Source organism: Aptenodytes forsteri, unplaced genomic scaffold (genome assembly GCF_000699145.1).
Source record: "Aptenodytes forsteri isolate BGI_AS27 unplaced genomic scaffold, ASM69914v1 Scaffold408, whole genome shotgun sequence".
Classification (NCBI taxonomy): Eukaryota; Metazoa; Chordata; class Aves; order Sphenisciformes; family Spheniscidae; genus Aptenodytes; species Aptenodytes forsteri.
The window spans coordinates 732,694-750,085 of record NW_008796048.1 but is presented as its reverse complement, the minus strand read 5'-3'; the positions used below and the strand labels follow the sequence as shown (position 1 = coordinate 750,085).

General features: G+C 38.5%; 1 protein-coding gene across 2 annotated transcripts in view; it reads right to left on the bottom strand.

The window, feature by feature from the left end:
• The window catches only part of SCAF11 (SR-related CTD associated factor 11), a 48,430-nt gene extending 31,302 nt beyond the window's left edge, over window positions 1-17,128 (bottom strand). For both annotated transcript variants that reach the window (XM_009286206.2, XM_009286207.2), the window contains exons 1-3: window positions 16,851-17,128; window positions 1,263-1,341; window positions 266-420 (exon numbers count right to left, since the gene is read on the bottom strand). In XM_009286206.2, the coding sequence (XP_009284481.1) occupies window positions 266-420; window positions 1,263-1,323 (216 nt within the window). In that variant the 5' untranslated portion in view covers window positions 1,324-1,341; window positions 16,851-17,128. The remainder of the gene's footprint in view (window positions 1-265; window positions 421-1,262; window positions 1,342-16,850) is intronic.
• Between the last annotated feature and the right edge of the window lie 264 nt (window positions 17,129-17,392).

The following is a 17,392-nucleotide window of genomic DNA, read 5'->3' as shown; positions in this document are numbered from 1 at the left end:
AAATATTATGACATGTACATAATACTGTCTGATCTTCCAAACAGCCAATACCATTTTTTTTACTGATCCCTAATCTCTAGTAACCATTAGTAAGTCAAGATGTCCAGTGAAAGAAAACACAAAGTACTTTATTTATAAACTGGTCATTGAAACACTTCTGTGCAAAGTCAGAATGCATAACTTATTTTCTTTAAAAAAATCTGTAGGTATTAGATGCAATAGATTTTACTGAAAAATAAACACACACCTTGGTTCTCAGTCTTACCTCAGCCCATTTAAGAATACAAGTCATGCAGAAGGTATGACTGCAGTTCTCAGGAAAACCAATCTCCTGTTCTAGAATGCAGTTCAGACAGATGGGGCATGTGTCACCGTCACATAATAAAGTAGAACAGGAACAGCTTTCTTCATTTTCTTCACCTGGCATTATTAACATTGACACTTAGAATTTTTGACAGTTTTTGAAACAAAGTCCTTCTGGTTTTGAATAATAAGGCAGTAAGATACAATTTTCTGTAGTTAAAAGCAAATTAATCAAGTTTTCAGGTCTGATGCAGTCAAGACGCTGGCCAGAGGAGTAGTCAGAAGAATGTATTTCAGGTCAAAAATACTACGCGACATATTTCATAGACTACTGTACCAATATTTGCCATTAAAACAAAGGGAAGTTAGCTCTAGTGCTAGTTAAATAAGGAAAGCATCACACAGTGTTTCCTATTGGCCGTGCAGTCATTTAGAACTTGGGAGAGCAATGTCTTTCTCCTCAGATGTTTGCACTCTCTCTCTATGAAATCAATTAGACCAGCATATTCTATATTCATTATCTTATATACACATGGTCTACCTTTATTTTAGTTTTCCAGTCTTAGAACTACTTTAAGCTGAACATCCTCAAATGTTTACCTAATCATGTACATTGAATAAAAAATGCTCCCAATTTTGTTAAAGTTAGAAATTGTTTTCAGAATATAAAAATACAAGAACTTTTCTTCAAATAATTTTAAATTATTTTTCTGAATAACAATTGCTAGCTCCATTTTTGTTCTGCTACTAGAAGTCAGCAAGTAAAAAACAGAAGAGACAGGAAAGGATTTGGGGACCCCACAGGCCAAATAAAAATACTATGCTCAGATAGTGGTTATGTTTACATAACTTCTTTCAAAACAAGCAGCATACTAATTGAGAGAGCAAATGTAAAATCTGACCTTCACAGCTTGAACCCGAATAATATACTTGAATATTTCCACACACACAGACTTTACCTTCCATGCCTTCATGCTTCTGACCCTCAGTATCTTGAACACATTGCTTTCTGTTCTTCATCTTCTTACAAAATGTAGTCTGGAAAACATAGAAACAGTTTACCCAGTTCATTTAGATTGCAACTTGAAAATAAAAGTGACCACTACAGATTTAATGAGTGCTCGCCATTTCATTATACCTTTGTAGAGTAGAAACAAGTGACATTAAGAGTTAGATATGGATCATTTACACAATCTGTTTGCAATTTATGAGCATCGTTAATGCTGTCTAGCAACTGATGCTTCCAACTTGAAAATTGTTTTTGTTCAACAAATGTGAAGTTTTTGCAGTGTTTTAAGATCATCAATGGTGCTTTTATTTTTAAAAGTTAAATGTATTGCTAAGTTTCTATGCAACCCAGCCCACGTAACACTGCAGTAACAACTGCAAATTGCCCTTCACAAATGGTTGAAGCAACAAAATTAAACACACAAGCACCAGAAGAGTTAGTTGCTTTCCACACCTAGCATCACCGCAGTAGTGGCAAGTGAGAAAAACAAAAGCAGCTTACATTTGCTTGCTTCTTTCTTTTGTCATACAATTAGAACTATTGGCACTCAGGAAAAAAATGCAGGGAAAGTTACATCATCAAACAAGGGACATGTCACAAGCACAGGTGCAGTGGAGTATCATGAATGGGGAGGATGCACCTTTTAACTGTTCTCCAAAGGAGCAGTATGAAATAAGAATAACACGAATAGAGAATATTCCTTGTGATCCACATCATATAGGTTGAAAGAATTTGATCTTGCATAAGGAACATCAAGAGTATGTTCTTTGGAGGCTTACCTACTACATCCAGAATGAAACACACTTGGAAAAAAAAGTATCTATGCCAAGGACTGAATCTCCTGCATTTCAAACTCCTGTAGCCACAGCAGAGATGAGATAAGCATTTAAAGCTCCAACCCAACAGCCCTAGAGGGACCAGCAGTTTTCTTCAGAACTATATAAAGCTTTAAAAAAAATTATTATTTAAAAGGACAAATTAAATCTTCACAAAAAACTAAAGAAATCAGAAATTACCAAGATTTACTACTTAAGCATTCAAACCTGAAGCAAACTGGCCGAGGTTTCAAACCCCTTACTCTTTAATGCCTTTGCTAGAAAAAGCAGCAGGACAGAGCTCAGAGCCACAATCACATTCCTCAACTAAACTTCCTCCTATTTCACTTACAAACTACCTTGGTTTCCCTTTACCACCTGGATATCCAGGAGGGGGAGAGAGAGAATTTGCCTCCCAAAACTTATCTTCTTATCAAGTCTTTATTGCTTGATCTTGGCAGCAGGAAGTGTTTTAATGATCATTTCTTTTTACGGAGAAAAAAAAACGCTCCCACAGATACCCATCACACAACACACTTCTCGTTTTCTTAGGCAATCCAAGAAAGCAGGACTCTGATCTGTGAGTCTCGAACACAGACAGTTCATTAAAGAAATGATCAAAACTGTGAAACTAATTAGAAATCTGTAATTAGAATGCTAAATGGTTTCAATGTTCTCATTAGAAACTACTTTTTAATCCCTCAAAAGGAACATGTGGATCAAGTCAACTGAGGGTGGGGGAAAAGGAAGGGAGAAGGAAACAAAAACCTAGCTATAAGGAAATTTTCCCCCTACACTGCTATCCTATTTTGATACAAAAATGACTTAAAGACATATTATTAGGATAAATGCCATCAACTGTAGAGCAGTTACTAGCACTAATATTAATACAGACTGTGTTGCAGTGAATGCTGAAAGTTGTATACAAGTTCTGTTAGTAGAACAACCACTTATTATCCTTTGCAGGCTAGGCAAGATGAAACCCAACAAAAGCCAAACTGCTACTTTAAAATTTAGTGCCTTAAACAAGCAAATCTGCATCAAATTAGGACAGGTAAGACCGCCAAAAACACATTTGAACTTAAAATATAAGATCAAAGTCTGTTGTTTTCACTCTGATTCGCAAGAGGACTTTTAAGTGGCTTTGGTCCCAAAAAGTTTAAATCATGTGGTGGTGTGTGGTATACATGCTTTTATATATAAAACATAAGAACATTCCTTCTGTTCTACATCTTAACAAACCTCAGCAATGCTTTACAGAAGCAGAAAAATCCATAAGCTGTGCTCAAACCCCTCTCAACCCTAGAAGTCCCAGGACGCATCACAGCTGAGACTATTTAAAGACAAGCTCAAGAACTCTGCACTCTGCATTCATCCACAGAAAACATTTTAAATAGACACAATCTAGATACCAAATTGTAACTTAATCAGTCGCTGTAGAGTTCATGCTTATTGTAACAGAAGTCTTGAGTTCACTAAGGCAGATTGCAGAAACAGAACCCATAGAAGCTCTTTAGATTTGTTTTTCCCCAGAAAAAGTAACCTTTTCTCCATTGTACTCTTTCTAGATACAAAGACATCCCAGAAATTCTTGCAGTTACAATAATTAGAAAAACAGAGATCCTAAAATTTTGACAGAATATCAGTAAATCCAAGATGTGCAGCAACTGAAAACATTTATGCGGTGTACATCGTTCTTCCTACAAACCTATTTAAACAGATACTGAGTGCCGCTAATGCATTTCACAGATCACTTTGCACAGCACACCTTTCTGCCAACTTGACACTGCATTTCACACAACACAGCAGAGCAATTTAATACTACTGAAATAGAAATATTTATAAAATAAAAGACATCATCAAAATTTACATTCTATTTAACAAATTAACTTCGGAAAGACTATTTTCTCCCCTACTTTAAAAGGGGCATCACAGGCATTGGAATGGCAGAAGAGTGAACACTAAAGACTACCGTTAAATTTATAAAATTAAAAACAGAGTTAGGAAAAGAAAACATAGTGGTTTAGAAGGAGCAGACAGCACGGAAAACAGAACTCTTATTTGTCCCAAGATGTGACATATTCCTTTAGATTCTCTTAAACTTCAAGAAGATTTGGAAGTATTTCTCAGACTTCGTCATTCCAGCCGCATGCCATACAAGAAATCTGTAGTCTTGGCTGGGGGACAGACAGTGAAAGAAGCGAGATAATTTTTTTTGTCATTATCCCAGTTACCAAATTGTATGAGCTCACATGAAGATCATATTTGTCGATATCCGTGGCTAATCGTGTCCGATCAGGTAGAAGTACTCTTTGGATATTAGCATTCTTCAAATACCAGATTCCACTGACTAATGACCAACACGTTTTAGTTACGATCATTCAGCTGTTGATGTGAAATATTAGAAAATACCCCACAACCCACACATGCAAGACACTTGACAAGACAACAACAAGTACTATACTATGTTAGTGCTGACAAAAACAAAATCAAACCCCACACCCAGCTCTATAGATAAAATACTTTGTAAGAATGCCTAAAGACAGCATAGCATTACAGCCAAGATGGTACTTTTCTGGTGCTTGTAAGTTTTCAATGGAATTACTTTGTAAGAGGAATACCTTATTTAACTTCATATTTGAGATAAAGGCAAGAATACTCTAGTATATTAAACTGAAAACAGTGAACAAGGACATTACCACAAGTACACCCTGCCACCCCGTTATTTTTACAGGAGTTAAACATTTAAGTTTCTAGGTTATTCTTCAAAGGAAATTCCTGTTCTTGTCTTCATGGAAGGCAGATGCCAAAGACATCTGCCAACAAAAGTGCTTAAACAGAGTTAATTGTAGAACGTGGGAATAGATTCGTCACTGTGTCTAAGGAACATAGCTTCATGATGTAAACAACTCCATAAAGCAGACTGACGTGTCATTCACACAAAAATTTTCTAGATCACAAAAATAAGTGTGATTTACCTTTTCTGTTAACACAAACTACTTCATACAATTCATAACCTAAAAATACAGATGTATTTCAACACTAATTCACTGTGCATGCAGAAAGAAAGACTTGGTCTGTTCAAAGTCATGCAACTGAATTTCTTACTGAACTAAAATCTATTACACTAAAATCTTAAAATTAAATAGGCATGGAAAAATCATCGGATGAAAATTTATAGTACCCTAATTATAAGTGACACATGAAATTAGCACGTGCCTCCTTTTTGACCAACTACAAGACAAAGTCTTTACAAGCGTTCTTTATGCCCTATAAATAAAATGCAACAGCTAAATACACTCTTCCTCCAATACAGTAACGGTCTAGAGCCCTATCTATGCAGAAGTATACTTGTTCAGTTGGAAAGCAGGGTGGAAATCAAGAACACATGCAACAAGATCTTCAGTAAGCAAGTGCAAAATGATGCCCAAGACTGGCTTATTCTTGTTCCCTTAATGGACTTAGGAAACATTTGTAAATAACCATTCAACTTCTTAGATGCATGTTACATCAATACTCATAGTAGCAACTTATTTTGACTGTTCTGTTTCTATTAAAAATATTTTCTCCTCTTTTAAAAAGGATTTGTGGCACTCTTAATTGTGTTTTGATTTCTTTACTAACTCAAGAAACCATCAGTTTCAAATATGAAACCACAGTCAGCCATACATTCCGCGTACAGAGTTTATTTGCTTAATAAAACAACAATAACACCCTTTACTCACATCAAAATTTTGGGCAGCAGTAAGTAGGACTATTTTGCCCTATGCATTTTGATCGTCTTTAAGAAACCTCGGAAGGAGCTTTAAGATTCTCCCTCAGCAAGCATGTTTGCGGAAAATAGATCTCAATAATTAGCCACATTTAGAAAAACTGAGATTTTTTTAAGCAATTAGTGGCAGAATACGGAGTGTCCTCTGGAGTTCCCCATACGGGCTCACCATAACCTCTGGACCATTACTGGGCAAATGTCCAGCCGCTGCTGAAAATTTTGAAAACTTTTGCCAGAAGTCTTGTGCCATCTTGGAGATGGGCTGAGGAAACACTTAGTATTTCCAATGGCAGCTGAACATTTGAAAAGCTTTTTACCTACTTGTATTGTTAAGTCTAATGCAACACAAACTCCAAGAAAAGAAAAAACCAAAAGACACTATTGGATATTTGCAAAAGTACATCAAGAACCTTCACAGTTCTTTTTATTTGGAAAAACTTTTAATTTGTCTGAAGAGCCTGGAAGGTAGACTTGTTTCAAGTGACAATTCAGTAATGTTGTTTGCCCTCCAATAAATGAGGGCTAAACTGAGGATCTGGAAGCACTTATCCTGGATTTGCTCCTTTGTGTAGTAAAATCTCATGGCCCAGAACATTAGTGAGAATAGAACCAACAGGCACACTCAAAAGAGGGCTTTTGAAGAGGATCTTTACTCTTTGTATGCTCAAATTGCACCTTGTCTGCATTCCCAAATGGAATGCCATAGAACCAACAAAGATGAAGAGAAAGAAAGAGACCGGTGCTATGCTTTGGGGAATAGAAAGAGAAACCTTTTTCTATAGGTGGTTTAAGCCTATTCATGTAGATCCAGTGTCTTGGAAAGAATCAGTGCTATTCAGGCAAGTAGACACTGCTGATTTAAAGACTCTTTCCAGACCCTCTAAGGATGCAATTACCCAAGAGAGCTAATCTAATCTAACAGTTTGCTGCCACCAAAAAAAGCAGCTCTGTTTCTCACCACTAGAGATGGTGAGCGGACTCAGCTAAGAGCCACACGTGTGCCAAAGAAATTGCAAGTGACAGAATGGGGGAGGGAAGACATAAAATGGGATTGCCCCTTTTGGCAGTGGCAAGGTGCTACAATAACTAAGACTTTCTTGTCAAACTGCCCCCCTTCAAGGACATAGCAGTACCTAAATTACCTGCCAAGCCCATGAAAACGCAAGGTAAAGTCACAGGAGAAAACTGTCAGAGCCAAATGGCTAGAGTTATACCATCCTAAACAGTACACTGCCTTCCACCTACTTTCCCCTTCCCTACATAGAAGAAGAAAACAAACCCGAAACAACACAGTGTATAGCCTCCTCGGGATTTCTTTTTCCACAGTCTAGCAGCATGACGCTGACAAGCACACTTACATTGCAGATGCTGGGGCTACAGCTATGTCCCTGCTAGATTCAGCACTTTCATTTTTGTGGCCACCTCGACAATAACAGACTGAATAGCAGCTGCAGACACTCAACGCTCATGTCCAGTCAGCATTCACGAAGTATACAGGACAACATCGTAACTGCCTCCTAAGCAAGGAAGGCACGTAGAACTCAATGGAAATGTGCAATTACAGCTTGAGGAACTGCTGCAGTGGCTCAGGTGCAGCAATTATCATTAGTAACCTGTCTGACCATCTGAAGAGCCAAGGGTTTCAAGGAAGATTTAGAACCTTACAGTGGATACACACACAAGGTAATCTCCTTCCTGTATAAAGCTTATAATCATAAACTGGCTTAAAACCTGCCATACAGACTTTTTCATGTTAAGTCAAGGGAGTAGACAGTGTTCCTCACTGAAGTTTAACAAAAGAGCACCTGCAAGACATAGGCAAAACATCAGGGCAGCAAGAAAGATGTCGTTTCATAAGACCTCACATATTTGACAATATTCTATAAACTGTGGGGGACACGTCTTTTACAGAATGTTACGTGTTGAAGTGCTGCTACAAATCAGATTGAACTCTAGTGTAGCATTTAAAACACTTCAGTTTACTGGACAGTAAAAGAGGGTACCCAAGCAATGTCAGCAGTACCATTTCATGTATCTGTGCCTTGACAAGTCATGCTGATCCACAAGTTTCTTTAGTATTCTACAATTACTAACAGTAACTGAAGAATACTTTATTCATCATATGTTATTCATATGTGTAAGAGTAAATAACTGTGTTCTAGCTCCACTTAGAAAAGTTACTATCCAAAAAGCTTCAGTACAACACAGAACTAAACCAGACAGACTATCAACTTGAAAAAAAGGGCAACATACTTGTACTTTGCTGTTAATACCTCTAACAACAGCACGGCGCCGATTTAATGCTTTTAAGTAAGTTATTATCAAAGCCAAAAGAAACCCAAAACCCAACAGATTTACACATATGAGAGACTGAAGATAGTAACAAAGTTAGTATCACCAACAGGTATCCATTAAGGAACTTCCCATCTTTCTCTGTACTGGGAAACTCGCACGTGGGACAAGCATCCCTTCATCTCAGAATCCCAGTCATGCAGATGGCCCCCTGATCTACCAGCCTTCATACTCCTTTCCTTCCCAAAGTAACCAGTTCTCATTAGTTTTTACCTAGTAATAAAGAAAAATAAGGATATAGGTTACAGAAGAACCATTAGCACTGGAAAAGAAGCAGCAACAGAATGACAAACTCAAGTCTTGTGCTAAAATTCAACTGATAATAAAGCTATCAGAGACTTCAACGAAATTCCAAATCCCATCCCAAGAAACCATCTGAAAGAGCGAGCCGGTTTATCAGTCTTAAGTAGTAGGTAACTTAAGACAACACAAGGCACCAAGGTTTGTGAAACGCTTACATCACAGACACACCTGCCCCAAAGATGACACACATGCAAGGGCTGATTTGCTCATCAGAATCATGAGCATCCACATAACTACTGGGACAATACACATAAAGACTGATACTTCCACAAGCCAGAAAAGGTATGTTTGACCAAAACAGTTAAAGCACCAAAGGGATACTACTTCTCTTTGTCAAAAACACACTGAAGAATGTGTCCCTGTATACATCAGTTCTCACCATGCTATCACACAAGGCTGAGCCCCATTTTCTGAGGAAGCTCATGAAGAGGTAAAGAAAAGCTGATTACAAGCTCGCATAGCAGTAAGCAGCTTTTAGACATGCCAAATTTGAGTTTGGTACTGAACTACAGCTACCTTACTGGCACTGATGGGTAATTATCTACAGAAGGCAAATTTCATTTCTCATCTTTCTGCACTGTCAACCATAAACCACTTTGTTCCACTAGGATAGGTGGCAGAAGTTTAGGATGTCTCCTGAACTCATATTAAGGGCTCATACCCAGTAAGCAGCAATGAGAAACTGTATTTCAGCAGATTCCCTCCAGAAGTCAATCTAAATCAATTATCTCTCCAGCATTTTCAGTATCTGCCAGCAGCAGTGAGGTTAACTCATCAGACCACATGAAATTACATAGGAAAGTATAGCGAAATGACAGCTCTATACTATCAGTACTTTCAGGGTGACCACTGACAACCAAGATGGTCCAGTGCTTAGGCAAATTCAGTTTGCAGAGCAAGAACTAGATGAAGCTAAACTTGCTACTCAGCAAGGGGGACGGGAGGGAAGCACTTTGGGGAGTTAGTTGTCACAGCGCAGTCTCATTTGATTCAAAGCGTATATTCACAGCTGATCAATCTAACCTGTAATTTAAAGCTATGCTTGTGTCCCTATGGCTCTTTAGTGACATTTCTCAAGTCTGTGAGAAAATCCATTTCCACTCTGCCAGCGGACAAACTAGGTTACTCGAGCCTCTCTCAGCTCTTGACAACGCAAAAGCAGTGAGGACAAAGCCACACAGTTTCCCTATGCACTGAACTAAGGCAATTTTGCAGGGTAGCTCCTCAGTAAGGCTGCCACTCATGACACTGCTTTCCAAAGACGTTCTGAATTATACAAGACAATCCCAGACCTAATCTTTACAGAAGTCCACAGCTGGGACCACAACAGCCATAAGAAGGAATGCTCGTTGGAGCTATGGTCAACTCCCCCAGGACAAAACAGCTTCATTTATACAGGAGACAGGATGAATAGAACCTTCCAAAGACTGATACGAGATGAAGAAGTGTATAGTCACAGAAATTAAAAGACCACCCCATTTTGCTTTCCAAAACAGTATTTTCAATAGAAGGCAATATGCACTGTGCTGCTGTTTCACGTGTGCCTGTGTACGACAAGACTCCCCACAGAAGACACACTATACCACAATCACCCCCCTAGGGAGAACATGCATGTATGCCAGGGGCTAAGTCATGTTGTTTCATACACTGCTGATAAAACACTGAAGTACTGTAGTGATTAACATAGTACAAAGAAATATGAAAGAAAATAGTGTACATAACATTCTTTCACAAAATGTACAATTCAGCACTTAGGTGTTTCTTCTAAGTAGTCTGTGACTAAACTGGGTGAAATTGAGATTTACAAATAACAGGGACTAATTAGGGATTAGATACTATTGTCATGGTGCACATGGTTCAAGCAACTAATCAAATCAGCATAAACCCATGACCTTGCCTTCCGCTGCTGAGGGTCCTTAGTCACATGCATAGTTTTGCAGCTGGAAGGGATAGCATTACATACCAGTCAGCAAAAATGGCTCGGCCATTTCCAAGAACAGTTTAAAAAAAAAACCCCACCAAAAAAAAAACCCAGGCACTTTTTTCTAACCACTTGGAAGCACCAGTATTTTCATGCTTTCCACCAAAGAGCAGATATTTGGCAGCGGGTCACTGAGATCAAGAACATGCTTTCCACAAGCAACTCTTCCAAATCTAGCCATGTCATAGATCTGGGAAAAAAAAGTTTGCATTTACTCAAGAAATCTTTGCTAGTCATTGCATTTAATTTTTTCCCCATAAACTGGATCTGTGCTTAGCATACACTAATAATTTGAAGTTCCTACCCTATTGCTACACTGCACATGCAACATTCCCACAAGATGAATGAGCATACTTCAGCCAGTGCTATGGCAACACAGCAGGACTTGTTGCAATCATTTCTCTGATGCTAAAGAAACTAGGAAGACCATCTTTATTTTTCTTAATACCATCCTAAACATGCCCAAATAGCTGGACTTAAACACCAGGGATGCAGGAGCTGAACCAAAAGACCTTGCAAAGACAGAAGTGGAAAAGCTAAGACCTTTTAACAGTGGAAGGGAAAATGATGGGCAAAACTGATGGAGTAAGGCTGAACTCAAATGAAAAGCTCAGGGGCAGTAGCAATGGCAAGAAGCACATTTAAGATGCAAAAAATTAGTGGGGCAACAAAACCAGAGCGGTAGGTGATTAGAAAAGTATATTGAGCCAAAGAAGAAAGGGCTGAACCCAGCAAAGGAGGAAAGAGCATACAATTGTCCAATTACAGACTACCGTTATTTTTTTTTTCACCTACATCATGGTAGTCTTATTTCTCAGCTTCTGAATGTTGATCCCCTGCAAACTGAAGGGCATCGCTCTAACAAAATTTATGTAATGTATAGGCTCCCCTATAATTTTATGGATTTACTTAAATGGAAAAAATGCACTAGAGAAGATTGCATAGAACCATACATACACGCCTGATAAAAATATACTGAATTTGAGTCCTCTGTTAAAAGCATGCTGTTCTTTCATTTTAGGCATCAAATCAAGAGTTTAGTGATACGATGTGTTCTTTTGGTATTAAAAAAATGCATTTCCATAAAAAGTAATTTCAGCTTACATGTAAAATATACAGACATTGATTCAAAAACAAAAGAAAGAAAGTAACATAGCCATTTAAAAGTACATTTTGCCTCTCTGAGGCATACTCTTAAAAAAAGCACTAGATGAAAGCTATGGTGTCAAAATCACGGTCCTCAAGCTCCTTTTAACTTTGAATAACAGTATTTTATAAGCTCAGGTCAAAGACCTACACTAACCTCTTACAAATCTCGGACAAAAAGAAATGCTGTTTTTGGAAAATGGTGGAAAAATAAAGAGTTTGCAAAGGATATACAACAACTGAAATAATTTTAAGTGTAACTGTATTTTGCACAAAATCTACAATATTTGTAGAATAACAATGCATCAGGTGTCATTTCAGAAGTAGTAGATAGATGGGGAGTAAGCAGTTTCAATTACTGTTGATCTTGCTTTCACAGCCCTTACTCAGTGATAACTTTCAAGATAGCTAAAATAAAGCTAGAAAAACATGGCCAGGAATGGAAGACAGGTATGTGAGAGAAGGTTTCCTTAATGCCAATAGCAACACGCAAAAGGTAACAGAAACTATTAACCACGCAAGAGGGAAAAGCCAGATCTGAGCTTGAAAATACAACCTGAACTCCATCTCCTTTCCTTTCAACTCATGAAGAGAGTCTACTAATAGGAAAACATGCTAATCACCATTTTGGGTTACTTTCACCCTACAGATGGCATCAAGAAATCACCTGTAACAAAACAGTACTTTACAGTGAATTCTTACATAACCAACCTAGTTTTCATTGTAATTGATTATTCTATCTCATTGCAAAGCTTCAAAAAGAACTTAAGCTTCCCACATCAACAATACTAGAAGCTCCTCACAATGATGAACCCCATTCTCATTCAAAGTTTCTTGCCACAATAACAACCACAAAATAACTGCTGGTACCAACTGACTTATCCAAGAGTTGTATAAGGTGCCTTCCGTGCTCGGGCTGATGAAGCTACATCTTAAAAATCACAATTGCATAGATTTAGAGAGAAGAATATACTTTACCTTCATTGTTATAGGTATCTTTATTTAGTAACATCTCTAAAACAAAACTCCAACGAGCGCAAGGTAGTCCTAACAGACTGCTTTTCTCCAACTGTTTCACAGGACTTCCGATTACTTTTCATTACACCTATCCATCCACAGGGGTCACTGCCTTTTACATCACAAGTAACAAACTAAGAATGTTCAGAAAAAGCAAAACTGTGTACAAGAAGTGCTTATTCAGTGGCTGTATAGAAAGCAGAGAAGAATTTCATTGTCCCCCCTGTGTCCAGAATTGCTGAAGTCATTTGCTCTGGATAGTGAGCAGTCCAACTAACACCACTCATCTACCTTCAGATTCTACCTTAAAACTCAAGTTTTGAATATCAGTACAGCTCAGTTTCACTCAGGTCTCCATCTCTCCTGTGGCATACCAAGAAAGGTAGAAGTCTTCACTGCTGCAGTTTTGGCCTGTGTTGCTATCTCAAGGTATGGACATACACGAGGACTTCTATCCAGACACTGATCCCATGGAATTTCACATTCCTTATTACTGCTGGCAGTCTAACAAATGCCAGGTAGTAAGCAGAGAGACAAGAAGTGTTAACTCACTTGACGTTTCTAAGCAATTTCATACGAGCTTGGAAAAGTTCCAAACATCATTAAATGCATCAGTCAGGTTTACTCACAGATCGTACCTTTGAAGGCAGATCGCAGTTAAGCAGTACTTACAGACCTAATAACAGAGGAACAAAGATTGCATTTTAATGGGAGTTCACCAATAAAATCTGCATTAAGACAGACATTATTATTATTAGTGTCTATTAGAAAAAGTGATCAGATACTGCAATTTACCACAGCATTAGGCTTTTGAAAACAGCTTCTGGAAGACATATTTCTTCTCCTTCCCCATCCTCTCTACATATCCATTCAGATGTTTTTTTACATATTTATATATACACACATGTGAAATAACCTGGAATAATCTCAGAAAGTTAAGAAGAAATGCCACGGGCCACAGAATCATCAAATTAAAATGTTACCTTTCATGCTTGCTGTGATGGAGTATTTTTGAGTTAAAATTAAAATTTTATGTTCTCATGTAGAAAAAAAGAGTATTACTACTGTTTCATCAAGTTAATTTGTGAGACAGCATTACTTGATAATAAAAAAAAGAATGGCTGAAAATATTCATTTTAGCATGACATACACAAATGTAAGGCATAGATGCACATATGCCTACAGGGGTGTGTGTGTATATATGTTACCTGAGTAAACGCATTTTACACAAAGTTTATTTTAATCTGGCCTACTCATACATAATTAAATGTAGTATTTTGATCATCTTTGTCAAGTCAGTTAACAATTTCCCCAGCCTAGAAGTGACAACTTCCACATTTGGTTAAATTTAATTAGCTTTCCTCAAGACTTTTAGTTGCAGAAACAATCTGATATGCCATAAAAATAAGCTGTAGGAAAGCAGAATGTTTCTAAAAGCAAGAGGCAACTTCCTTAGCACTTTTTTTTTTTTTTTTAATTCCTGACAGAGAAAAACTATTTGTTGAATCTGGTGTGGGCCACTGAAGTACAGAATATGCATATTCAACCCTTGAGAGCCCCTCCAATGCAGTCACCCTGCCTTTGGCACTCCACCAGACCCAGATGTAGAGAGGTGACAGACAACTGTTCAGGACAGCAGAGCTGCAGCTTTAGGGAACAGAAAGGCAGACGCGCGTTCACCTTCCATCTTCCAGCAGCTGCAGCCCTCCATTTGTTATTTCACAACTGCAGCTAACTTCCTATGCAGGAGAATCATCCTACTCAAGTGGTTCAAGGGTACCAAAACCAAGCATCTTTCAAACCCAAAAGAGAGATGTTCACGGCTTTCTGCTTGCAAACTGTGTTCATATCCTCAACCGTTGGGTAAAAAGAGATCAAACAAGTAGGGAAGAGAAGATACAATGTCACTGGACTCATATCCACTGCACTCATATCCTCTCAGATCAAGGTCACTGCCCTTCAGGGCAAGGTGGACTAGTACATACAGATGAAACAAAATGTGCCTTCACTGCTGAAACGCCACGAACTAGCCCTTGTTTTGAAGCACTCTACAGAATATGCACATTAGAGACCTCTAGTATTTATGACTACTGAAGAAGGGGTAGGGCATAAATCTGCTTAACACTGTATCTCGAACTTGCAAAAAAAAAAAGGCAAAAAAATTGAACAATGTTGAGATTTATAAAATCTACTTTAATCTTAAATGGTTTAGCAGATTAACTGTAACCATTTCAGAATTCATTCAGACAAATTGATAACAATGGTTGACAGCACTGAATAATCAGTTTAGCTATCAGCAGGAACTAATCAGCATGTCTTTGTTACTATTAACTGGAAGGACATTTTTTCTCCCTCACCTTAGACTGCTGGCAAAGAAAATCCCAACACTGAACAGTGTACTGACAGAAGGCCAGGCTTCAAGAATTTTGGTGTAGGTATGGCAAGTCAGTCCATCAAACTTTTTCCTGCGGTGTTTTTTTCCCCCCTGTTAATATAATTTATGTTTACATATAGCATTAATCGAAATAAAATCGCCTGTAAAGTAACTACTAAATAAAGTCAACTTTAAATAACAAGTTTTTGCACAGGTTTTTTTAGTACTCAGGACAGTGGGAAACTGAGAAGATTCTGCAAAGAATCCCCGTAACAGGGGGAAAAAAACCCAACAACAGATGTTTGTAACCAGAGCAAAACCATCTACAAGTTTTGTAATACCAGAGGCTAGAAGTCATGCATCAACTGTTGTCAAACTACAGTCAGTCGAGAGCACAAAGTAACTCTTTATCATCTAGATGTTTCAAAAGCGATAGCTGAATAACTGGAGAATAAGATAAACTTACATCTCCTTGTTGAGTCAAACTCAACAACCTTCACACACTGTGTTTGAGCTATAAATTCATGTTCACAAATCTCACCAAATTCCTGGAGATCTTAAAGATAATCTGAAGATGTTCCTGATCTTAAAGATAATCTCAATACAAGGTAAACTAGTGAACCCAGGTTTACTGCTGTTAAAGAAGGTTTGAAAAACATTATCTTTCAAGACCATTTGGATGAGAGAGATTTCCACTCCTCCCTCTCCCCCCCAAGGCCACAAAGCTGTTGTCCATTCTCCATATTCACAAGCAGACTTGAAGGCGTGTGGAACATGAAGGAAAATAGATGTATTTCTTATTTGGGCCATTTATCATTCTGGAAGTTTACACAGAGTAAATGTAAACTACTGAAAGGAAAGCTGCAAAAGATTTAACATTGTGACTGAAAGTCTAAATAGGCTCCCCCCCCCCAGTATTTGTCATCTCGTCTAAGGAAAACAGAACAACAAACATTACGTTCCTAGAAATTCTAAAGAAAACATTTGAAAAAGTACTTGGGATTATTTCCAAGTCTTTTCCATGTGACGAAAGAGGATGCTATCCGTTTTTTTTTTAATCTTGTGAATCTCTAAATACAGCTTTCCAGTTAAAAAAAACATGGATTACCATGTATGATCAACCAAATAATAGCGAATTTTAGTCAACCCGTAATTTCATTTAAGCGGCCTACTATTTACTTCTTCTAAGATTGAAAGAAACCATGACAAAATGACTAAAGACTTCCCCCAGTCCTCTTCTCTCATGTGTAACAGAGTCTGAATACCCACATAGTAAAACTCTAAGTTAGATCACACTTGACTTAAAACTATGATCCCCTGAAAGAGAATTAAAAGCCCCCAGTACATTAGTGACATACAAACATAATAACATCAGACACTAAGTTAGCTAGATCGATCTTCCTTCAAGGTTATCAAAGCCCTAAAAAGCTACAATCTTAAAACAGCTGTTCAATAATCAGGGGCATTCCAGTCCATTATATAATTATTACTTAGATGTGAACAGCCTTAACCGCCTCTTGACATTTTAAATAAATGATTCTTTGCCAACAGTACCTAGTCACTGATACTAAACAGCAACTACCTGGCCTTTCTCTGTTATCTCATTCTCCCTAAAAATTTAAAATTAATTAGTAGTCTACAATTAAAGCATTGTGAGAGGAAGGGGACCAATTTTAGTCCTACCAAAATTGTTTTGTTTTGAAGTTATAAACGTGGAGATAGGTTGTCAAAGATGAGTTACATTTGGGGCTCAGGCTAATAATATTCTTCATACTCACCAAAGGGAAAAAAAAATTAGGACGCAATGTACTCTAAAACACAAGAGGAATCGGAGCCGCTCACTGGCTTGGTAACTGCATCACTTCCAGGCTCCAGCGTTACTCAGTGCAACTTTACTGGTGTTGAAGTCAGTCGCGACTCCGCCACAGCACAAAAGCAGAGCTGGGCTTTAAGCTGAGCCTCTCCGTGCAACTTCCTCCACAACCGCGAAGTCTTCCAGTAACTCCTGCTACTCGAAGACGCTCTTCCAGCAGACGCTGCCTCTATTCGCAACTCCGGGCGGCCGCTTCAGCGCCCGCCTCGCCGGGAGCCCGCCGCTCCCGGGAAGAAGAGGGACGGCGGTGCCTGCCCGGACCGGGATCTTTGTTCAGGCCAGCGCCACGGCGGGGAGGTCCCCGCGCCAACCCCGCTCACGGATCACCGGGCAGGGCTGCTGCTCCTCTCACTGTGCCTTCACAAAAGCTTTCGGCGCGGAGGGAGCCAGCGGTCTCCTGGGAACGGCGGATCGCCCCGGCCGCCCCGCTTTGTTCCCCCTCCCGCC